Source organism: Candoia aspera, chromosome 1 (assembly GCF_035149785.1).
Source record: "Candoia aspera isolate rCanAsp1 chromosome 1, rCanAsp1.hap2, whole genome shotgun sequence".
NCBI lineage: Eukaryota > Metazoa > Chordata > Lepidosauria > Squamata > Boidae > Candoia > Candoia aspera.
In genome coordinates, this window is record NC_086153.1 from 173,343,818 (window position 1) to 173,363,824 (window position 20,007).

The 20,007-nt window shown below is 42.0% G+C and overlaps 2 protein-coding genes across 5 annotated transcripts in view; one reads left to right on the plus strand and one right to left on the minus strand.

Moving 5' to 3' along the window:
- CCNYL1 (cyclin Y like 1) overlaps nt 1–3,668 on the minus strand; it is a 47,137-nt gene extending 43,469 nt beyond the window's left edge. The window contains exon 1 of one of the 2 annotated variants that reach the window (XM_063317938.1): nt 3,229–3,668. In XM_063317938.1, the coding sequence (XP_063174008.1) occupies nt 3,229–3,466 (238 nt within the window). In that variant the 5' untranslated portion in view covers nt 3,467–3,668. The remainder of the gene's footprint in view (nt 1–3,228) is intronic. The other variant, XM_063317937.1, reaches the window with a different exon arrangement.
- Nucleotides 3,669–8,961: 5,293 nt separating this feature from the next.
- Nucleotides 8,962–19,283, plus strand: METTL21A (methyltransferase 21A, HSPA lysine). 3 transcript variants are annotated; one of them, XM_063317942.1, is made up of 4 exons: nt 8,962–9,186; nt 14,540–14,694; nt 16,861–16,972; nt 17,833–19,283. In XM_063317942.1, exons 2-4 carry the CDS (start codon nt 14,548–14,550, stop codon nt 18,228–18,230), a joined length of 657 nt encoding a protein of 218 aa, XP_063174012.1. In that variant the 5' UTR covers nt 8,962–9,186; nt 14,540–14,547; the 3' UTR covers nt 18,231–19,283. The 3 variants fall into 3 exon arrangements, with proteins under 3 accessions (XP_063174012.1, XP_063174013.1, XP_063174014.1); XM_063317943.1 differs by lacking the exon at nt 8,962–9,186 and adding an exon at nt 9,247–9,269; XM_063317944.1 differs by lacking the exon at nt 8,962–9,186 and adding an exon at nt 11,190–11,283.
- Nucleotides 19,284–20,007: the final 724 nt, after the last annotated feature.

Here is a 20,007-nt window from a genome sequence, read left to right on the forward strand (position 1 = left end):
CCGTTATGAGTCCATAACTACTTGCACTGCTGCATTCTGGACCAATTGCAGTTTCTAGATGGTCTTCAAGGCTGGCAACAGGGGATACAGTAAGAGCAGAGAAAGAGTTATGCTTTGCTGCTCTTACTGCCATGAGGTGATCCTTAAGAAAGGCTCTTTCTCATGCTCGTCCCTACCATTTATCAGGGGCAATAACATCATATTTATCTTTTATGAACTCTTTAAATTATAACTATTGTCTGGAGCAATAGATGTCAAAACTTCATAAAACAACTTAGATTACATTACAATTGTTCCAAGTCCAACTTCCTTTTGGGACTTAAAAGGTTTTAAAGACTGTTAGTACCACTATGGCAATGTGGCAGCTAATCATGTGGCAAAACAACCACATAATAATTAGGTCTATGCAAAATGTTTCAGATACAAACTGTTTCAAATTTGAAATGCACTCTTTTAAGTTATAAACAATTGCTGTAAGTGCAGAGAAGCTACTCTGCATTCAAATGGGGCATCTCAATCATTTTGGAAGTGTTTCAATTAATGTTGTTTTGAACTCAGGACACCTCCAAAATTGTCAAAAGAGCAATCTTGTGCAGAAGGTAACTGTCTGAAGCTCAAAACAGGGCATTTTGAATTGGAAAGAATTTGGAAATGTTCTGCACACCACTAGTAATCACCACCCAACATTCACATTCATCATGCTCCAGTTTACAATGCTTCAAAGTAGCTAATACACAAACAGTTCAAAGATTATTCACAGATAACCAGTAAAGTGAAGTTGAAGAGTACAACTGTGCATTTTATATGCATTTGCAGCTGTTTTTCTCAATCAGCAATATTTTATACATTCATTAAATTCAGTAGTAAATCACTTCTCATATATTGCTAGTTTAAAAGGTGAATAAATTCACCTACATATTATCCACACAAGTCATTCTTGCTACCAAGGAACCAAGATTTCCTTGCATTGTTTCCTTCCTGATGAATTTTATGAAAAGGAATGTTAAAAATTTTGGCACCATTTTATCTAGTATTGTCAGCCTTCTGTATTACAGAAGTGAAGATCTTTCTAAATGCATATTAGCACAAACAAAGAGTATTAGTCCTATCCTTTCCACAACAGACCATTCTACTCTTACTAGTCAGTAGGCTCTTGGTTGCTAAGTCATCCATAAAATTAATCTGATCCAAGCACACTCAATCCTCAGTGCTGTTTTTGGAGTGCTTTTGAACTTTTTGCATGCAGCTATTTTAAGGAATGTCATCTTTTTTAAAAAAATACACCATCTGCTTTAAAGCATGAAGAATCAAAACCGTTTTAACATTCCAGTATTAAATTGGAGAAAATGGAAACCAACACATCCTCCCCACCACCCCATTATTTTGGTACATGTAATTCCATTTAAATCTATATAAATGCACTCATAGTCTAGAGTAGGTGTGGGCATTTTAAAGTTTAGGGCCACATGCAATCCCAAACGCACCTTGGAATTACAAAAAACTGTGACCAAACTCCTACTCTTTTAAAATGGGATGCACATGAAAGCCCCTAAAATAGGCTTTTGTTGGGAAACTATGAAAAGACATCACTAAAGACCATCACCACCAGGACAGGGACAATCATGGAGAAAAAGGTATCTATGTGGTCACTAAGAGTTGACACCAACTTGTTTGCACATAATCAATCAATCCCATAGCACCTCAAAGAAAAACAAAACATCCTGGTTCCGCTTTTGCATATAACTATCATCATTGTCCGACTTACAGGTTGTCCTCAACTTATGATGACAATTGAACTGGAATTTCCATTGCTAAATGATGCAGTTGTAGAGCACAACTGCATCGCTTAGTGCCTGCTATCCCTGTAGTCCTGGTTGCCATCGCTAACTGAATCCCATGGTTGTTAGGCGAGGCAACTTCCTGCAGGCTTCCCACAACCAAAGTCATTGGGAAGCCAGCAGGAAGTTGTAAGTCTCAGGCAGGCAGGCAAGTGGCTGCTTCCAGGTGGGGAAGGGAGTGAGGGGGTGTGGGGAGGTGCATGTGGGTGTGAGCAGATGCACGAGAGGAGCCGCAGGGGTTGGGAAGGGTGCGCAGGGTTGCAGCCCGATTTGGGAAGGGTGTACAGGGGTGTGTGAGAAGCCGGAGCTACATGAGCGCAGAGGGGCTGGGGAGGGTGAGTGTATGGGAGAGACTTACGCCAGTGGCTTGTGACCTACCCTGCCGGCTTCCCAAAATGTTGCAAATGGTGATCACGTGGTGCTTGGCAATGTCGTAAGTGCAAACGGGTCGCCAAGCACCCAGCTCGCGATCATGTGACTGCAAGGGTGCTGCGACAGCCAGAACTCCGAGGACCGGTCGTAGCCAACATTCGTTCAGTGCCATCAGAGAACATTACAAATGGCAATCACGTGACCGCAGAGGCACTGCAATGGTCGTATTGTCAGGGACTGGTCATAAGTCCCTTCATTCAGCACCACTGTAACTTTTAACTGTCACTGAACGAATGGTCATACGTTCAAGACTACCTGTACTGCAACCCTTGTTTTTCCGAAAATGTTAAGTGTGACCCTGGCCATTAAAAGTTTGCCTACTGCTGAACTGCACAACATGAACTGAATAAGAGTAGTTCAATCCTGGAACTGGGCTTGGGGGAGGGGGCTTGATCAATAATAAAAAAAATCCCAGAGTTTTATTTTCTTTATTACACTCTGTGTAACTCCTTCAGCCCTGCTCATGAGAGGTTTTATTTGATTTCTAAATTTGTATTTTGTAAATAGATGCAACTTTTATGATTTCGTATGTACATATGATGTCATGTGTACACCTTTTGTATTTCACAAGTATATCTTAGTATATCTCCTCCACCCTAGCAACCGTTATGTGAGTGGACCAAATCACTTCCTTCCAGAAAGTTGACCGTCCCACATCCACAATGGGAAACCGCCCTTGCTCTGCGTTAACGTGACAGAAGCCATGAGAGCTATGCATAGCGGTTGGAAAAGAGATCTCCACGCGAGCAACGGGGCGCAGGGCAAGCCGACCGGCTTATGCGTTACTTTAAACGGAGGCTCACTTACTCTCCGTGCCGAACATTTGCGAAAGATCGCAGAGGGAAACGCTCAGTTAGGAAGATGCCAGTTCGGAAACACGGCGAAGGCGGCTCCCCAGTCCCGCTCGCCCCAGCTGCGGAGGCAGCATGTACCAGCAGCAGCCGCCACTTCCACTCACCATCCGGGAACTCGCGGTCGCTGATGTGCTGCAGGTGAGGGCCCCCTCCGCCAGGATCCGAGTCTCCCGAGTCTGCCTCGGCGATCTCCCGGTAAGTGCCACCCCTCCGCTCTAGCCCCGCGGCCACGGACCCGGCCCCTGCTCGCACGCCGCCGCCCGCCCCCAGTGCAGACCCGCGGGCCCGACCGAGCTTCGGGCTGGCACCGGGAGACACGCAGCAGGTGACGGTGTTGCCCATGCTGGCGCGGAACTGCTGTCGCCGGGGCCGCCTGGGCTGGGCCCGAGCGGGGCTGCAGGAGGCCGCAGCGACGGCCACATCAGCGCCGCCTCATTCTCGCTCCGCCGCTGCCGCGTCGCCGCCGCCGCCGCCTCAGTGGGGCGAGCCCAGAAGCCGGAGCCGGAAGACCGAAGGATGCGCCCCTTCTCCGCCAGGCAGCGCTGCGACGGCGTTCTCACGCGGCGCCCGACCGCCAGCCAATCGCGTCCCGCGCCTTACGCCCTCACGTGACCGCGACGGCCGTATCGTCCCAGGGCCCGGGGGACAGCCCCCCGGTGCCACCCGAAACTACGTAGCAGGGCGGGGTTGGCAGCGCTCCGCTCCGTGCGCCCTCGGCGAGCGTTCGAAAAGGAAGCGGGGGAGGGCGGGGCTTCGCTTCTCTTGTGGACACTGGGCGGGACGCGCTTCTTCTGGGGAGACACTTCTGTGCTGACTCGACGTGGAGAGGAGCACTGATTTGATTTCAGACCGGAAACGACCCCAGACTCCAGTCTTGTCTTATCTTGAGGCTGCTACTGCTGTTCTATCCGGCTCAGCCCTTGTTCTTGGTGCCTGCTATAGTAACGTTGTCCCGGATGGTGTGGCGTGCTTCTTGCCCGATTCTCACACAGCCCTGACGGGAGGGGCACGCCCGTGTAACCGCAGCTGACTGGTCGTGCTAGCTTCGAGTCGGCAGATGGCAGTATCCAGCCAACCGTGCCTGCTTTCGGGAGCTGGTGGTAGCGAAGACCACAAGGAATCTCCGGGGAATACCAGGGCTGGGCTGGAAGGGCGCGGCAAACCGCTTACGTAGCATTGCTAAGAAAAGGAAGGGATGTGGCATCCGTGGAGTCCCTGGGAGTCGAACTTTATTCAAAGGAAACTAGGAGTTTGGCACAATGGAAACAAGTAAATATAAACAGAATAGGCCCAGCATGCACATTTCCCCCCTTTTCTTTTTATTACTATTTTGCTTATTATTCTGTGATTTTGGTAGACCTCATTTTTCATTTATTTTTTCTAAAATTATATCTTGGATTCTTTATGTGGAAAAAAGTTACAAGGAAGGCATGGTGACCACCCCTTTTGCCCTATACAGTACTGGAGGTTCCTAGTAGTTGAACAGTGGTTAAGGCACTGGGCTAGAAACCAGGAGGTGAGTTCTAGTCCTGCCTTGGGCACAAACCCAGCTGGGGGACCTTGGGCCGGTCACTTTCTCTCAGCCCTAGGAAGGAGGCAAGGGCAAGCCGCTCCCGAAAATCTTGCCAAGAAACCTGCAGGGACTCGTCCAGGCAGTCACCAGGAGTCAACACTGATTCAAAGGCACACATGCATACATACAATTGGTAGGCTGCCACCTGAAACTGACCACAGATGGAAACCCTTGACCTGGACCAGACTTTCTCAACTTTTTGACCCTGGAGGAACCCCCCTGAAATATTTTTCAGGCCTTGGGGTGCCCCTGCACATTCAGGCTCAAATAGAGGCCAGAAGTTACAAAATTACTATATTTGTTTCATGTGTGGGCCTGTATATATGCATTAACAGTGTTCTTAAACAAAAAATAAAGAATGAAACTTACCTCTAATGTGAAGTTGCCTGAATTTGAAATAATTTTTAAAAATAAATTGTGATCTCCCAGGGAACCGTGACTGACCTCTCACGGAACCCTAGGGCTCCATGGAACCCTGGCTGAGAAACCCTGCGCTAGACATTGTGCACCCAGCATCGTAACAGTGCAAATTAGAAATAATTACGTAACACTGACAGTGCAGCAACAAATACACAGAGGTGAATGCTACAGTCAGGTTTATTCTCTGGAAAGCCTGTTTAGAATGGTACTTGGAATAGAAGCAGTGCAATTGGATTAAATAGGAATGAAATAGTTACCACAAAATAAATATTAGCAGGATAAGGCATTAGTATAAACTCAAAATGGATATGCTACGAGCCTATAATCCAGGTGCTGCTGGCAAGCTTTGCTTTCCAAAACATTTGGCAAAGTTTTCTCTGATTAAGCATCTTCCAAAAAAAAACTCAAGACATGTTTGCATTTTGTTCCAAAGTCAGTCAGATCTGCCTTATGAAATATATGGCGTTCTGACTTATTTTCCAAAGAACATATTTCAAGAATAACTTGAGAAAGTTTATATTTCAGTAAATATGGTACAGTTGGTCTTAACAAAGAGCTGTGCTGTCTGCTTTGTTAAAAGCTAGCTAGTATCTACTTTCTCAGGGGTTGGGGTTGGTTTGTTTATTAAACAAATTTTTATAGCTGCCCATCTCACCAAAAGCAACTCTGCGCAGCGTACAACAAACAGATAAACATAAAAGCAACAGATAAAAATATAAAAATCACATTAGTAAATATCATAAAAAAAGATACAAACCCTAAACAAGGGAGGATAAAAAAGGCCCCCTCAACAATGGAGCCATCTGAGCAAGTCTCTGGTTCCCTGGGAGCCCCAGGCCTGATCACATAACCAGGTCTTGAGGGCCTTTTGGAATAGCAGAAGGAATGGAGCTGATCTAATCTTGGGGGAAGGATGTTCCATAAGGTGGGCACCATAGCAGAGAAGGCACATCTCCTGGGACCCACCAAATGCAGGTCCCTAGCTGATGGTACCCACAGCATGCCTTCTCTGAGAGTTCTGATGGGGCGGGCTGATGTAACCAGGAAGAGGCGGTTGCTCAGAGGGCCCGGCCCCATGCCATGAAGGGCTTTAAAGTTCAGAACCAGCACCTGGGATTGGACCCTGGAAGCAAACTGGCAACAAATGCGCCTCACGTTCATTCTCAGCATTGTTCATTCTCAGTCCTGCAGATTTAATCATGGATCTGTCAGTCTCTCTATCAGTGCACTTGATGACTTCTGAGCGGGCAGAGATGTGCCAGAAGTGAGGGAGTTCAGCAGTGAACATGCAAATTGGATTCTTCTTGATGGGTTGACAGTAAGTTTCAATTCAAAATACAGATGGGGCTTGGAAAAGCACAAATTAGAAGTCAGATGTTACCCAAAAGGAAGCTCAGGGAGAATGGTGAGGATGGAAGAGGAGTGCAAAAACAGAGAGTTAAGAACAAAATCTTGGACTTAAAAATAATAAGTAGCTTTCTTACAATAGATGCAAATTAATCTTGATTTTACCATTTGTTTTAGTATGCAGATTTCCATTACTTTCCTGTGTGGCAGATGGCTCCCTCCCAGCTTCTGGCTACAGCTTCATATAAAAAAGATAGTGATAACTGTACACTGATCCAGCTCTCTGCTCATGCAGGGATGGTACTTTTAAAAATGGAATAACAGAACCAAAAATGATGTGTAAAACATTTTCATTCAGAGTGAGTGTTTCATTTACTTCCACTTTGTTGACATAAAAAAGCAATGCCCTCCCTGTTCTGACCCATTTAGACCACAGTTCACCATTATTATGTGGTGGACACATTAATTCCATAATGGCTTTTTTTGTAACATCCCAGGCATTCTGTAAACATGAGCATGAGCCTGCTCAGGAAATAATTCTAGCATCTTCACTGTGGCTCTTCCCCTATGCAATCCTTTTCACTAGAAATCTGACTTACATTGGTGTGGGTGAGGAGGTGGGTATGTGTGCCTTTGCACATGTGTGTATAAGCACATGTGCATGTGCGCTTTTGTTAACCAGACTGTTGGCTTAGCATATTGTATGAACTACGGCATTTTGTTTAGCTGTTCAAACTAGGCTGACACATCACACTACAGGAGACAATACTGTAGTTCGCTTAATTGTGATTTAGCATGTTGTGCAATCTCAGCCAGTATACTTTATAAACCACAGTTTATTGCTTAGCCTGTTGGGCAAATCTGGCCAGTTTATGGTTAATTGTATAAACTGTGGTTAAACTATGGTTTAGCACAGTGTAGTGAACCTAGTCAAAAAACTTTATGTTGGTGAAGAAAAAAATGTCCTCATTTTCATCCAGATTATTCTGGAAGCTAGGAGAAAGATGATTGGTTAAAAATACATGTTTGTGCTTTGTCTGATATGCCAACACCCCTCACCAGCCTGGCAAAATATTCTACTTGGTACATAAAGATAGCAGAACTGAAAATATTATAAAGTAATATTTATTTACCAAATTTCTCTGCTGCCCAGAGTCATTGTGTGCGAGATGGGTAGCAGAGAAATTTGATAAATAAATAAATAAAATCAAAAACTGGGAAGGGGGATCCGGCATCCTTTGATGCAAATGTCCATAACAAAAACTATCCTGAAATCAATGGATGCTTCCACACTTGCCATTTAGTTTGAATTTGACATCTTTCAGACATTCAGTTTTATGGAATTTTTCAGCAATTGGGGAGGTGTGCTAATAATTGTATTTTCAAGGGGCTTCTCCTTTTTTGGCTTCTGCCACTTAGTTATTTCTATTTCCTTAGTATGAATAAAAGTGTCCTGAATCAGATCTTAAGCCAGTTTATGTTTCTACCAAGGAAACAGTACTTAATTTCATTTTTAAAAATTATAATAGCAAAGTGTGATTTTTTTTAAAAAGGAAAGCATGAGAGAATGCATTAAAAAAAAACTTTCCCATCTCCTCTGGCTGCAGTTATATGTGTCCATTTCTAACCACAGAGATGCCAAAATGTGTGTTGTGCCCTCATGATGCAAGTTCTTTCCTTTTGTTCTGGCAGCAGAACATCACATGCAAAGAGTAAGGGACAGAATTTGCATCACCTCTCTCACCCTCCCAGTTAGTTCATAGCTTTTCTATTGGTTAGATCTATTTTTCAAACTCAGAATGGCCACCATCCATTAGCATTAAAAGGAGTTTGAAAGAAACAAATACTGTAACTATGATTTCAGATTGCTATTAGGATTACCTGAAAATAGCTATACTGGGTTTTGGAAGGGGGTAAGTAGATTACACTAACTAGCCAGATTTGTTTAACGTCTTCTACAAATTCTGCTGGACTCACCATCTTGGTACTGAAGAAATCACTGTAGCTTGTGTGATTCTGATGGAAGCTCGTGAAATGGGCACGTGTACTCATATACGCAAGAATTCCAAGTTAGATTTAATTCCTAGCAAACCTGAACGTAGGACTCAGAAAGACAGCGCTATATAAAGAAGTACCCGGTGGTTTATTGTGACTTGCACGAGAGGCCAGCTATTAGAAACAGCTGGGGTTTATGGAATTGTTATCACGGTTACTCAAAAGCAAACCTACTGAACTGGAATTTATTCCTAAGTAAGATTTTCAGACGGAGGGATCTAAACGGTCACACAACGGGTAATGGTGCGTTTTTCTCGACGCAAACCGAAACCAGAGGCTGCAGATGCTAGACTCAACCCACGGACCCGCCCACCGGCGGAAGATGTTGTGGCTGCAATGCAGAGGAGGAGACTGTATCCGTAGAGATAGACATAGGTTAGAAATACCTACCTTCTGTCATTTGACTAGTGATCCGTAATTGGTTCCATCTTCCGAAGCAAATGATATTCCTTAAATCTTAGGTCAGGTGGTACAGTATAGCAACGTCATCCTGCGTCCATAAGGTGGTCTGAGTGTTGTCCTCTATCTTGTTTTCCGACATGCAGGCGACGCGTTCCTTCCAGCCCTTTTCTCTTGGTATCTCTATAGCCGGCCTCCCGTTGGCTAGCTTCTCTACGGCGCTCGCGTATTCGGGACGACGGGAGGATCTCCACATACTCAGCGTCGCGTGAGCAAGGGATGGGGAAGCTGGCGGGCGGGGGTCCTGCCTAGGGCGGGGGCGGGGGGAGAAGAGAACTTTGCAGGGAAGCAGTAAGAGAAGCGGAAGCCAATGTAGGGCTGTAGCGTGCGCGGTTTCTTGGCTGATAGCTAAGGAAGACTAGGGCGGAGTTCACTTATTGCACTAAACCATGGTGTCTTGCATAAGCCACAGTTAGGGCGTTTCCATAATGCATGGTTTGCAAGCTACATTAGGGGGTCAATGCAATGCACCAAACCACACAAAACAAATTTAATAGCGACTTAGATCAGACGCCCGAAGGTATCTTCACTCCGCTTAATCAATTCAGCCCTTTTGTATTTCAGGACTAGCCGTCGGTGACGCTTTCACTTTCCAGAGAGGCGCACCAGGCAGGCCTACTTCATTATACTTTCAGTGCTAACTTTCTATTTTTCAAGGCCTTTTGATACAATAATACGTTGACTTTTTAAAAAGTTTATGCTACTATGGACTTTCTGCTTTCAGTGTTTTTGTTGTTACATGCATTGTATTTTTAACTACTGTTTCAGTTTTTAAAAAGACTGGGTTGCAATTTTGAGTGCTCTCATGGCAGAGCAAAAGCTTTGTTTTGCAAGGCATAATACAATTCTTAAAATCTATACATTTGATTGTGTGCAAAACTGCATGAGGCTTTTCTTTTGGAGTATAAATCTTACTAAGAATCTCATTCAGTGCTATTAACTGCCTGTCCTAGGAATTTATGTTCCGGCTCCAGGGCTAGGAATCCCAGAATTTGTTAATCTGCCCCTGATTTGTTTGTAACGTTGATGCATAAAGTTAGACAAGTATTATGGTTCTTTTAGAATACTGTATACTTGGTATGAAATAGCCTCATGTGGCGCAGAGTGGTAGGCAGCAGTATTGCAACTGAAACTCTCCTCACGACTGGAGTTCGATCCCAGCGGAAGCTGGATTCTTGGGTAGCCGGCTCCGGCCGACTCAGCCTTCCATCCTTCTGAGGTCGGTAAAATGAGTCCCCAGCTTGCTGGGGAAGGTGATGACTGGGGAAGGCAATGGCAAACCACCCCGCTATAGTCTGCCAAGAAAAGGTCATGAAAGCAGCGTCCCCCCAAAGGGTCAGACATGACTCAGTGCTTGCACAGGGGGCCTTTCACCATCACACATACTTGGTGTGCTTTATTTTCTCCCCTTTGTGTCAGTAACTGTAGCAATTAAAATTGATTGAATGACCGAAAAATATATCTTCTCTATAAGCAGGTCTGTATCTTTAAGGAGTTGTGTTAGGAAGAATTTTACCAGTTGCACCTTCTTCTGTCATTGGAACATGGCTAGGTAAAAATAGCTGGCTGCATCTTTCTTGCAGATCAAAAGCTGTGAGAAGAATTGATAGCAGGTATTTGCATGACAGATGAGAGCCAGTTTGGTGTAGTGGTTAAGGCATTAGCTAGAAACTGGGAGACTGTGAGTTCTAGTCCTGCCTTGGGCATGAAAGCCAGCTGGGGGACCTTGGGCCAGTCACTCTCTCTCCGCCCTGGGAAGCAGGCAAGGGCAAACCACTCCTGAAAAACCTTGCCAAGAGAACTGCAGGGACTTGTCCAGGCAGTTTCTGAGAATCTGATATAATTGAATGGATTAAAAAAAATTGCATGACAAACTTCTCTGTGTTTAACCAAACCAAACTTAACTGACTCAACTGCCCAAATGTTCTGAGTTCCTCTGACACATCAAAACATCAAAGTAGCACATGGGCTAGGTTCACTCATAACACTAGGTAGAATATTAAATTGTGGCCCTGGGTGTCATGGGAGATATACCTCTAGCTAGTCCATGAATGCCACAAGATTCCACCTTGCTTTCCTTGCTTTGTGTTAGCTAGATGCAAGTGCTGGATGAGCCAAAACAACTTGGTGTGCTTTCTCTTTTCCATCTTCTTCTAGGGAAGAAGTAGAGACTCTAAGCCAGCGCCAGTTGTGGAATGGATGGAAGAAAGGAGGCTGGAATGTAGCTCTGCAGGTCAAGGTTCAGCGATTCATATCCCTGTTTGGCAGAGTTTAGGATAGAGTCATCTGCCCTTTGAAGGAACAGGTATGCACTGTGTGAGTGTTTCTGGAAATTCACTGGCAACAGGAATCAGGAGTACTTTCTCTGGCTCTGGCTGGCTTGCTAACTGTGATTTTTCAGTCATGCTAGTTGCATCCTGATATATTGTTGCAGTGCTTTCTGTTGTTGGCTCCATACATTTCATGAAGTTAAAGCATGGTTTATTTATAGTGTTGGGTTAATGTATCATGTGAATCCAGGCAACTGTGAGTTACTCAGTTAACACATAGTAAAACGTGTGTGAACCTGACTTTTACAGATGTAACATGGGTTATAAAGAGTTAAATGTAAGATTGTCAAAATGATGACTGGAGTTTGGAGATTATTATGAGCTGTATGAGCTGATTCTACATTAATCAGTTGCCCATCTGTTTCTGGGCTCAGGCTGAAGTCTTACGTTGGATGTCACATATGTACCTGGCCTAAGGCTGTTTCTGTTCTATGATGAGAGGTTTAAGGTCTAAGGAGCACAGACTTTTCATTGTGGCACAGAAACTTGGTAATGCCTTTTCAGGGACAGTCTTCAGGGCTTTCTTTCTTCAAACTAATTTTGAGAACTCATTCAGCGGCACTGAATATTTACCTATAATTTTAGGACAGATTTTGCTATCTTGTAATTTGGGTGAAATTGGATGATACAGCTCTACTTTGTAATGTGGGGGGGTTGGAAAATTTAAACTTTTTTCATACCATTTTATAATAAATTGCTTTGTAATAGAATAGGTCCTTAAACATATTTAAAAGACCTACTTTTAGAAGTCAATAATAATAATGACTAGGTCTCAAGATTTGAAGGGCAAGGGGTAAAATATCCTCAGCCTTCTTCCCCATTCTATTTTTTTTAAAACTAACCCTTCTAAGCATGTTTATCCATGCTCAGTATCAATCTCGTTTTTTGGCTGAGATTGATAAATTAATATCAGTAAAGATAGATATATGGGGAACTAAATGACAGTGCTACGTTAAAAACGATTTAGAGGGAGAGTTTTGAGCCTTCTGTACAAAAACTAACACTGACAAGACCAAACCAAGTCATTGTTCCACTGAGCTTGCTCATTCTGCTTGATCACCTTAGAACCATAGAGTTGCAAAGGGCCACTTAGGCCATCTGATTAAATCCTTGGATATCTGACATCCCAGGGCTTTTGAGTATTCAGTGCTGAGACATGGGGTGAGAGACTTTCCTGAGAAATGTTTTATTCTGTGCAGTGTTTAAAAATAAAAGATCCTCTGGGTTTGATAACTCCACAAAATGCACTTGATGCAATAGCAGTACTTTAATTGTCACACACTTAGGAAGAGTAGGCTATATACTGTACCAATGGGGTAGCTGGGTTGGCATATCATGCTGAGTCAGGGTTTCCAGAATAAACCATAGTGGACTTGGTTCACACAATAACATTAAGCCAGAACCAAACAAACCTCTCTGTGGGTCAGTGTGATGTAAAAACCCAATGTTTATGTGTAGCTGGTGTTGCAGAGCAACTAAATTGGTTTCAGGAAGTAGTGGACCAGAGTTTTCTCAGATGAGAAGTATTGGTAATGGAGGAAAAAGTCTCTCTCCTTTAAAACAGAATTACTAACATCATACGACACATAAACTGAGGACTGATGCCTAGCGCAAATATTCATTATCTGAAGTCTGGATAATTGCACAGCTGATGTTCCTGTAATGACATTGGATGCTGCAAGGATTTGTGCATCGGATGATAATATCTGCAGCAGTGAAATCTTTACAGATACATCTTGCTTTATTGTAAACTGCCCATAGTTGCTCTTTGAGTGAGATGGGCGGTGACTAAATTTGAAAAATAAATAAATTCATGATGTGAGATTGGCCTTTCTGTGAATCAGGACACTGGTTTGTCCTTGAAAGCAGACATTTATTCTGAGTAGGCATGTGTCAACAGCAGAAAATGTCACTTGATTAGCAGGGACAAAGGGTTGGCTAGGGTTTCATCTCTTCTTGAGCACGTCAGATAATGAAGGTCTGAATGGGGTTTCTGAAGAAGTTTACTATGAGAGCTATATAAGAAACGTTTACGGTGATCAGGGGGTTGGACTTGATTGCCTGATAGTTATTTCTGACTCTACAAATCTAAAATGCTATTCCTATGTGGCATTCAGAGAGACTGTTTCTCTGTCCATCTGATGCTGTTACCATCAACTTTAATAGAATTTTTTATTTCCACTTATATTGGAGTAACAGCCAAATGGTTTCCATTTTCTTTATATTTCTTCATTTGTATTTATTTCATGAAGTTTATGTGCCACCCCAGTCATCAACTGACTCTGAGTGGTTTACAATCCTACCTTGCTTAAACAGGGTTAAAACAGTTACATAACATATTCCTACACAAGAAATCATATCCCCACAGAGTCATGGATTCTTACATAGGAGAATCCCTCTCAAGTAATCTACCCCTCAAAGCCCTGTTAAAATAACTAGGTTTTAATTGCTTCCCCAATCTCAATAATGTCAGGGCATGTCAGATCTCCAGGGGAATGCTGTTCTAGAGAAGTGGGCAGTAATCAAGAAGGTCCAACTCTGGGAAACCTGTAAATAACATTCTTTAAGAGAGGGAATCTGGAGGAGCCCACTCTTCCCAATATAATTGCTGGGAACAGGAGGTCCCACGTCCTGAATCATGAAGGACTTTAAAGATGACAACCGCAGCTTGAATTGTGCCCAGAAACTAACTGATAACCAGTTAGCAACTCTTGAAATAGTGGTGTTACATGGGCATACCTAAAGTGTTTGAGCTGCTGCATTCTGGGCCACCTTAGCTTTTGAGTGGTTTTTAAGGGCAGCCCCATGTGGGGCATATGGCAGTGATCCAAATATATGTGTGTGTTTAATAATTTAATGTTCAGGTTTTTGACTGCATGATTAGATTAATACATGTTACATGCTTTGGAGTACAAAAACTAGTCAACAGCTGAACATAATCATCCATGTCATGAGGGCACATATTAATAAGTATATTTTAGACAACCGCCAGAAATTAATATCTTTATGAAGTGCTGTACATTTTGTATTTAGCCTGGTTTTCATCACTGGAGTAGAACTGAAAGTTCAGTTTTCAGTGTAAGTATTTTTATTATCTACCTAATGGAATGAAAGTGAACTAAAATTGAGTAGAAGTGACATGAAGGAGAGAATAAAACTTGATTCTTGTGAATGGGTTTCACATGGGAGACGACTGATTTTTCAATCCTATATTTTTCCCTGGTTTGATAGGCAAAGAGATGGCTTTGATCCCTTATGACAGCACAGCTCTTTGGGGGATGCAGAAGTTACATAAATCTTCCTCTACATTCTGTTTTGCCAACCACACAATTCACATTAAGCAGAATTGGAAGCAGTTGGGTGTAGCTGCTGTGGTATGGGATGCGGTGCGTATAATCTGCATTGATTCATTGTGGGGAGTTGCAATGGTGCACTAAGGAGATCTGAAGAAGCTAGACAGGGCCCTTTAGCAATTGAACTAATGGGTTTCTGTCCTCTCCATAGCCTGAGTGTTTATTGCACTCAACAACAAAAGTGACAAAATTCTAAAATGATATATCCTATTTAATTGAAGCATGGAGATGCTTTGGATAACTTTTTCTCATTTAGCTTTCCAGCCTTCTGAGAGTCAAGCCAGGAGTTGATGCTTTCTAAGAAAGTTATGTCAGTTATACAGTTGGAGGAAGAGGCAGTGGATTTGAACTGCCAGGGTTAGTGATAATAAGAGAGAATTTGCATTGAACTCCCATGACAGATGGCAATCATCTGCTTTATTTGGCTTCATCCTAGTAGACAGTAAAAATTCTGATCTAACTATATAATATTGTGTCTGAGAGCTCTGGCTGAGTGGTTGATCCAGATTTTTGCCAAGGTTTTGATAGGGAACTTGACAACCTCCAAATTAGTTAGATTACAACTCCCATCATTGGGAGGAAAAAAAAGGAAAAACATCAGAATGAGGAAGGCTGGTGTAGATTTTCCATTCCTTCCTACTGTGAGTATCTCTTGTTCCTTTCTATCCCACCCAAAATTTCCAACGGCAGCATTTTTTGACAGGATGGTAATGTAATTCTGTGTATATCCAGAATACTGTGAACCACTTCCAGTTCTGGAAGATCTACTTTGGAAAACTACTGAATCACCCTAGGAATGGCTGGAATCTGCAAAATGAAAAGTTCTGAGAAACACAAGTATGTTCTATTCATGGAACAGTAGATTTTGCATATTCCTAATTATTATTCCTATTGTTCTTCCTTTACTAGGAATCGATGCTTAAATTAAAAAGTCTTTCTCTAACCCAGAGTTGAATCTGTTTCTACCTCATTTTCAGCCAGCAGTCACCAATAGCAGACCCTATAGCTAGCTTCCAATTATCTTCCTTCAGAATCCCTCTCCTGTTAGTCTGGCATAGAGAGAGAATTTTAACTCTTTAATGACATTTAACCGCTACCATATCACTGATAGTGAAATAATGTTTAGGCAAAGAAGCTTAGGCTGGGATTAATATAGTTGTCTATCTCCTTAAAGATATTTTAATTGTGATGTTACAAAACATGGATCTCCAATAGATACTGTGGCTTGCAAGCTACTGTTAGTTTCCCTTGTGGTGGCTAGTAGTTCATTAGGGTGTTTCTTTCACAATTCTTAGTTTGTCATCTGCTTAACTTGTTATAGTATCATTGTTTTAGAAATTGGCAGTTTTCTGACAGCTGTTAATACTTAGTGTTGAAGATACTTGGCCTAATAACTCTTAATATTTTCCATTGCTCAAAAATTGCTCTCCAAAGATTGGGGACAAAAATCTACAGTATATATTTACTAGAATTTCTGTGCTTTCATAAGTCCCTATTTCCTATAAATGGATTTAAGATTGCAATCTTATTGAATACTCTCATTTGTATTCTTGCTGCCCTGCTAAAATTGTTGATTTGGCTATGAGAGAAAGTGATAAAACCTGGTGTTCTCTGAGCACTGAATTGTTTGGTCTTCAAAGATACTCATTTAGAAAGAGATTAGGTAGTACTGTATCCTGAGGTAAAATTTCGGTCGTTTTGGAAATGTCTAAAGATATTCCTTACACAGAAGTATGATTTTTGTACAGATTCACCCTTTCCTGAAGAAAACCTGCTTGAATAGAGTATCCTTCCAACATATGCTTATACTTCATCATGCTCTGTCAAAGTGCAGTGTAGAAGTCAGGCTCATTTGCACCTCTTGCTGGCCCCAGTGCAAGGGCACGCCACCTCCTACTTGCGGAGGGCAGGAATAGATGACAACGTCCTTAGCCCACCCCTTACCTGCGGGGAAGGTGACTTCTGCCTCTGTTCTCATTTCGGTTGGGAGTTTCCTAATTTTCACTCTTGAAAAATAAAAACTAGGTGTGCACATTTAAAAGCTCCAAAATAAAGACTTTCACTTGCTTGCCTGAAAATGACATCTCCTCCTTAATCATTTTCACAAGCTTCTCAGGCGGCTGATAGAAGAAATACTATTGTCTGGCTTGACTTGAATCAGTAGTCTTAAAAAGACTTTTTTTTTTAATCCTGACCTAGGCAGTAGTCTTGTGCACTTTCTTGGAGACAGGAGGTATTGATCTGCAAGGACGCATGGTGCTTGAGCTAGGAGCTGGAACTGGCTTACTTGGAATTGTAGCTGTGTTACTTGGTAAGTTACTCTGGAAACTGGAGCCAATGTTTCCAGAGTAGTTCATTTGGGCATTTAATGGGCATCTCAAATGGTATGGTTTCCTTTTAGCTTTACTAATATGGGAACAGAAAGGATATAATAAGCAACCCATTTTTCAGCTTTCCTAGAATACTGTTTAACTTTATCAGTCTGTCACTAGGATTATTCTAAGGATTCTCTTTAAGTCCTCAGCTTTTGCTTCATATTTAGTAGTTTTAGAAAAGATTTCTATGCTCACCTCTTGGAAACCCCTAATAATGAATGCTAGTTTTCAAATTAAAAAATTCTCTTTGAGGGAGGTTGAGATAATTGAGTATTTCACAACTTTGCCCCTGTCAGTTTAAAATGCATGCCTAGAACAATCTTCACCATCTGGTACCTTCCAGAAGTTTGGACTTTAATTCTCAGCATGACCATTGTTAAGAATTGTGGAGACTGAAGTCCCCACAACTGGATATTGCCCAGGGTGGGAAAGCTAATCAAGAGTAATTGCTGTATAGTTGAATACCATAGCAGTATTAGCCGATTGGCTAACTCATACCTACAGGTTTTCTTCCTGAAGGATATAATCATAAATTTTCCTTAAGTTTTATGTAAGGGTACTAATTAATTAATTAAATTCACACAGCAGTCAAACGATACAAGGAGAGAAATCTATAGGGGCTTCAGTTTTCTTTGAATATTAGATCATTTTTGTTTTGAATAGTTTGGGCTATATTAAATGTTATCCATATGAGCTTCTTTTGTGCATAGAAATTTTCCTTCTTTCGTTCCCCTAAAATCTGCTCTGTAAGGACCTAATTCATTTCATATTTAACTTTTTTGGGGGGTCACCTTAGGCGCTCAAGTTACAATCACCGACCGAAAGCCAACATTGGCCTTGCTTGAGTCAAACGTGCAAGCTAATTTACCTGTCAACCTTCAGCCAAGAGCAGCAGTAAAGGAACTTACCTGGGGACAAGATTTGACAAACTTTTCTTCAGGAGGATATGACATTATCTTGGGTGCAGACATAGTTTATCTGGAAGAAACATTTGCAGATCTTCTTCAAACACTGGATTATCTCTGCTCTGATGAGACTGTGATCCTGTTGTCATGCCGCCTCCGCTATGAGCGGGACCAGAACTTCCTGAAGATGCTTAGAGAACTTTTTACAGTGCATGAAGTCTTCTATGACCCTGGTAATGATGTGCATATATTCAAAGCCCAGAGGCATGTCCTGAAGGGGGATTTGTGATTGGTCTGATCATGAATTCTTGCCAGCTCATGTCTTCTCCTTCCTTCTCCCTGCTCTAATACTTAGATCAAAAAATTCCACACAGCATCTCACTCTCTCTCGTCATTCTGATGATGGCAGCTTAGATAAATGATTGAATGATTAGGGGGCAAATCATGACCCAAACTGTAGAATAGGACCTTTGTCTCCAAACTAAGTGAAAAATTCAGTTGAATTCAGATTATTACTTCTGGTAATAAATTATAATGGCTGAAGATTTAGCAACACCTGCAGTAAGACTTGTTGGTTTCTAATTTCCAGCAGAACAACAGATCACAACTGCTATGTAATTTGAAAAAAATATTGTGACCATCACAATGGAAGTACTTTATGAGAAAGTAAAACTAATCTTTTTTTTTTTGTTTCCTTATTTGGAGTTAATTAGGTTGACAGTTTTCTACGTAGACTTCCTTCTTGATTTATTCATAGTTACAGTAAGGAATTAATCAGGTGAGCCATCAAAGGATAGCAATCCCTCAATTTATTTTTGAAGAAATAACTGAAAAACAGTATATGGTCACTGCATAAATGGGCTAATTGTCCATATTCATTCCTTCTCTCTGTTTCAGCCAGGTGGTCAGTTAATATAACTTCCTCAGTAAACTACAGGTGAAGGCCAAAGGGGACATACTTTGGAAGGAAGAAAAATTGCTTCAGAAAAAGTGTTGGGGTAGAGTTGGGGGTTTCCTTAGATGGGTACATGGGTTGTCAGAGATATGGAGCTGGCTCTAATTCTTAATCCTTCACTCTATGTAATACAGATTATGAGACTTCAGACTTTTTTATTACTTGCCTAAAGGAACGTATCTTAACCTATCAGTGGCCTGGAAAGGGAAATAAAATTTCAATTCAGCTGATAAACACTTCAAGCGACTTTTTTAGACATCTTTTGGATTATGTTTGACTATATGTATATAAAAAAAGGTAAATAGCATTGACAAAGTATCTGGAATTCATCACAAAAAGTTTTTGAAAGTTGTGTACAGAAGGACCAAATGAAGGACTGAAATCTTTTTTTATACTGTTTTTTAAAATTCATATTGCAGTAACTTGGGTTACAAAGTTTTTTTTTTTAATGGAATGTCACAGATTTTATCCGGGAGGTTTAGTCTTTCAGAGTACAGACAAGAAGCAGAAAGATAGGGCCTGTGATCTACAGCTTGCATAACTACAGCCATTTTTTAAGAGAGTCACTTTTCACATTACATAACTTCAAACATATTTATCACCAGCTACACTTGTGGGGAAGCTGGGAATGGTTTCATTTTTATGGAGAGCAGAAGGAACACACTTGCAAGGATAGGTTAGCTTAGTTGTGCTCCCAGATACTGTGCTCATGATTCCTTCACCTTCCTGCCCCAGGCCTCATAGTTTCCAGAGACTCTTTCAAAGTCTGTTCTGGCTGTTGTTCATTCCCACATGGATCAAGAGGGATAGCTGTTGATGGGTTTGAATATTCTTGGTAATCTCTCTGACACATTCTGGATATGGATATGTGAGGGGCAATATGCCACTTGCAACATCGTATCAGGTCTACAAAGCCAACTTGATTCTCCTTGGCAAGGAGTCAACAACTACTCTGACATGTATGTCTCTTCTTTCTCAGTATAGTTTGTGGCAAGGTGAAATGCCCAGCTGGAGGGAAACAGTTGGGTCTGTGCCAAGATCATGGATTTTTGTTAGGGAAGGCAGATGACTCAAACAAGAGCAGGTAGGCAGAAAAGGGAAAAATTCTGGA

Coding starts and splice junctions, on each gene's coding strand:
- METTL21A (XM_063317942.1), top strand. CDS start 14,548: ATGGCTTTGATCCCTTATGACAGCACAGCTCTTTGGGGGATGCAGAAG. Junction 14,695..16,860: donor CTGCTGTGGTATGGGATGCG/GTGCGTATAATC, acceptor ATCCTGACCTAG/GCAGTAGTCTTGTGCACTTT. Junction 16,973..17,832: donor AATTGTAGCTGTGTTACTTG/GTAAGTTACTCT, acceptor GGGTCACCTTAG/GCGCTCAAGTTACAATCACC.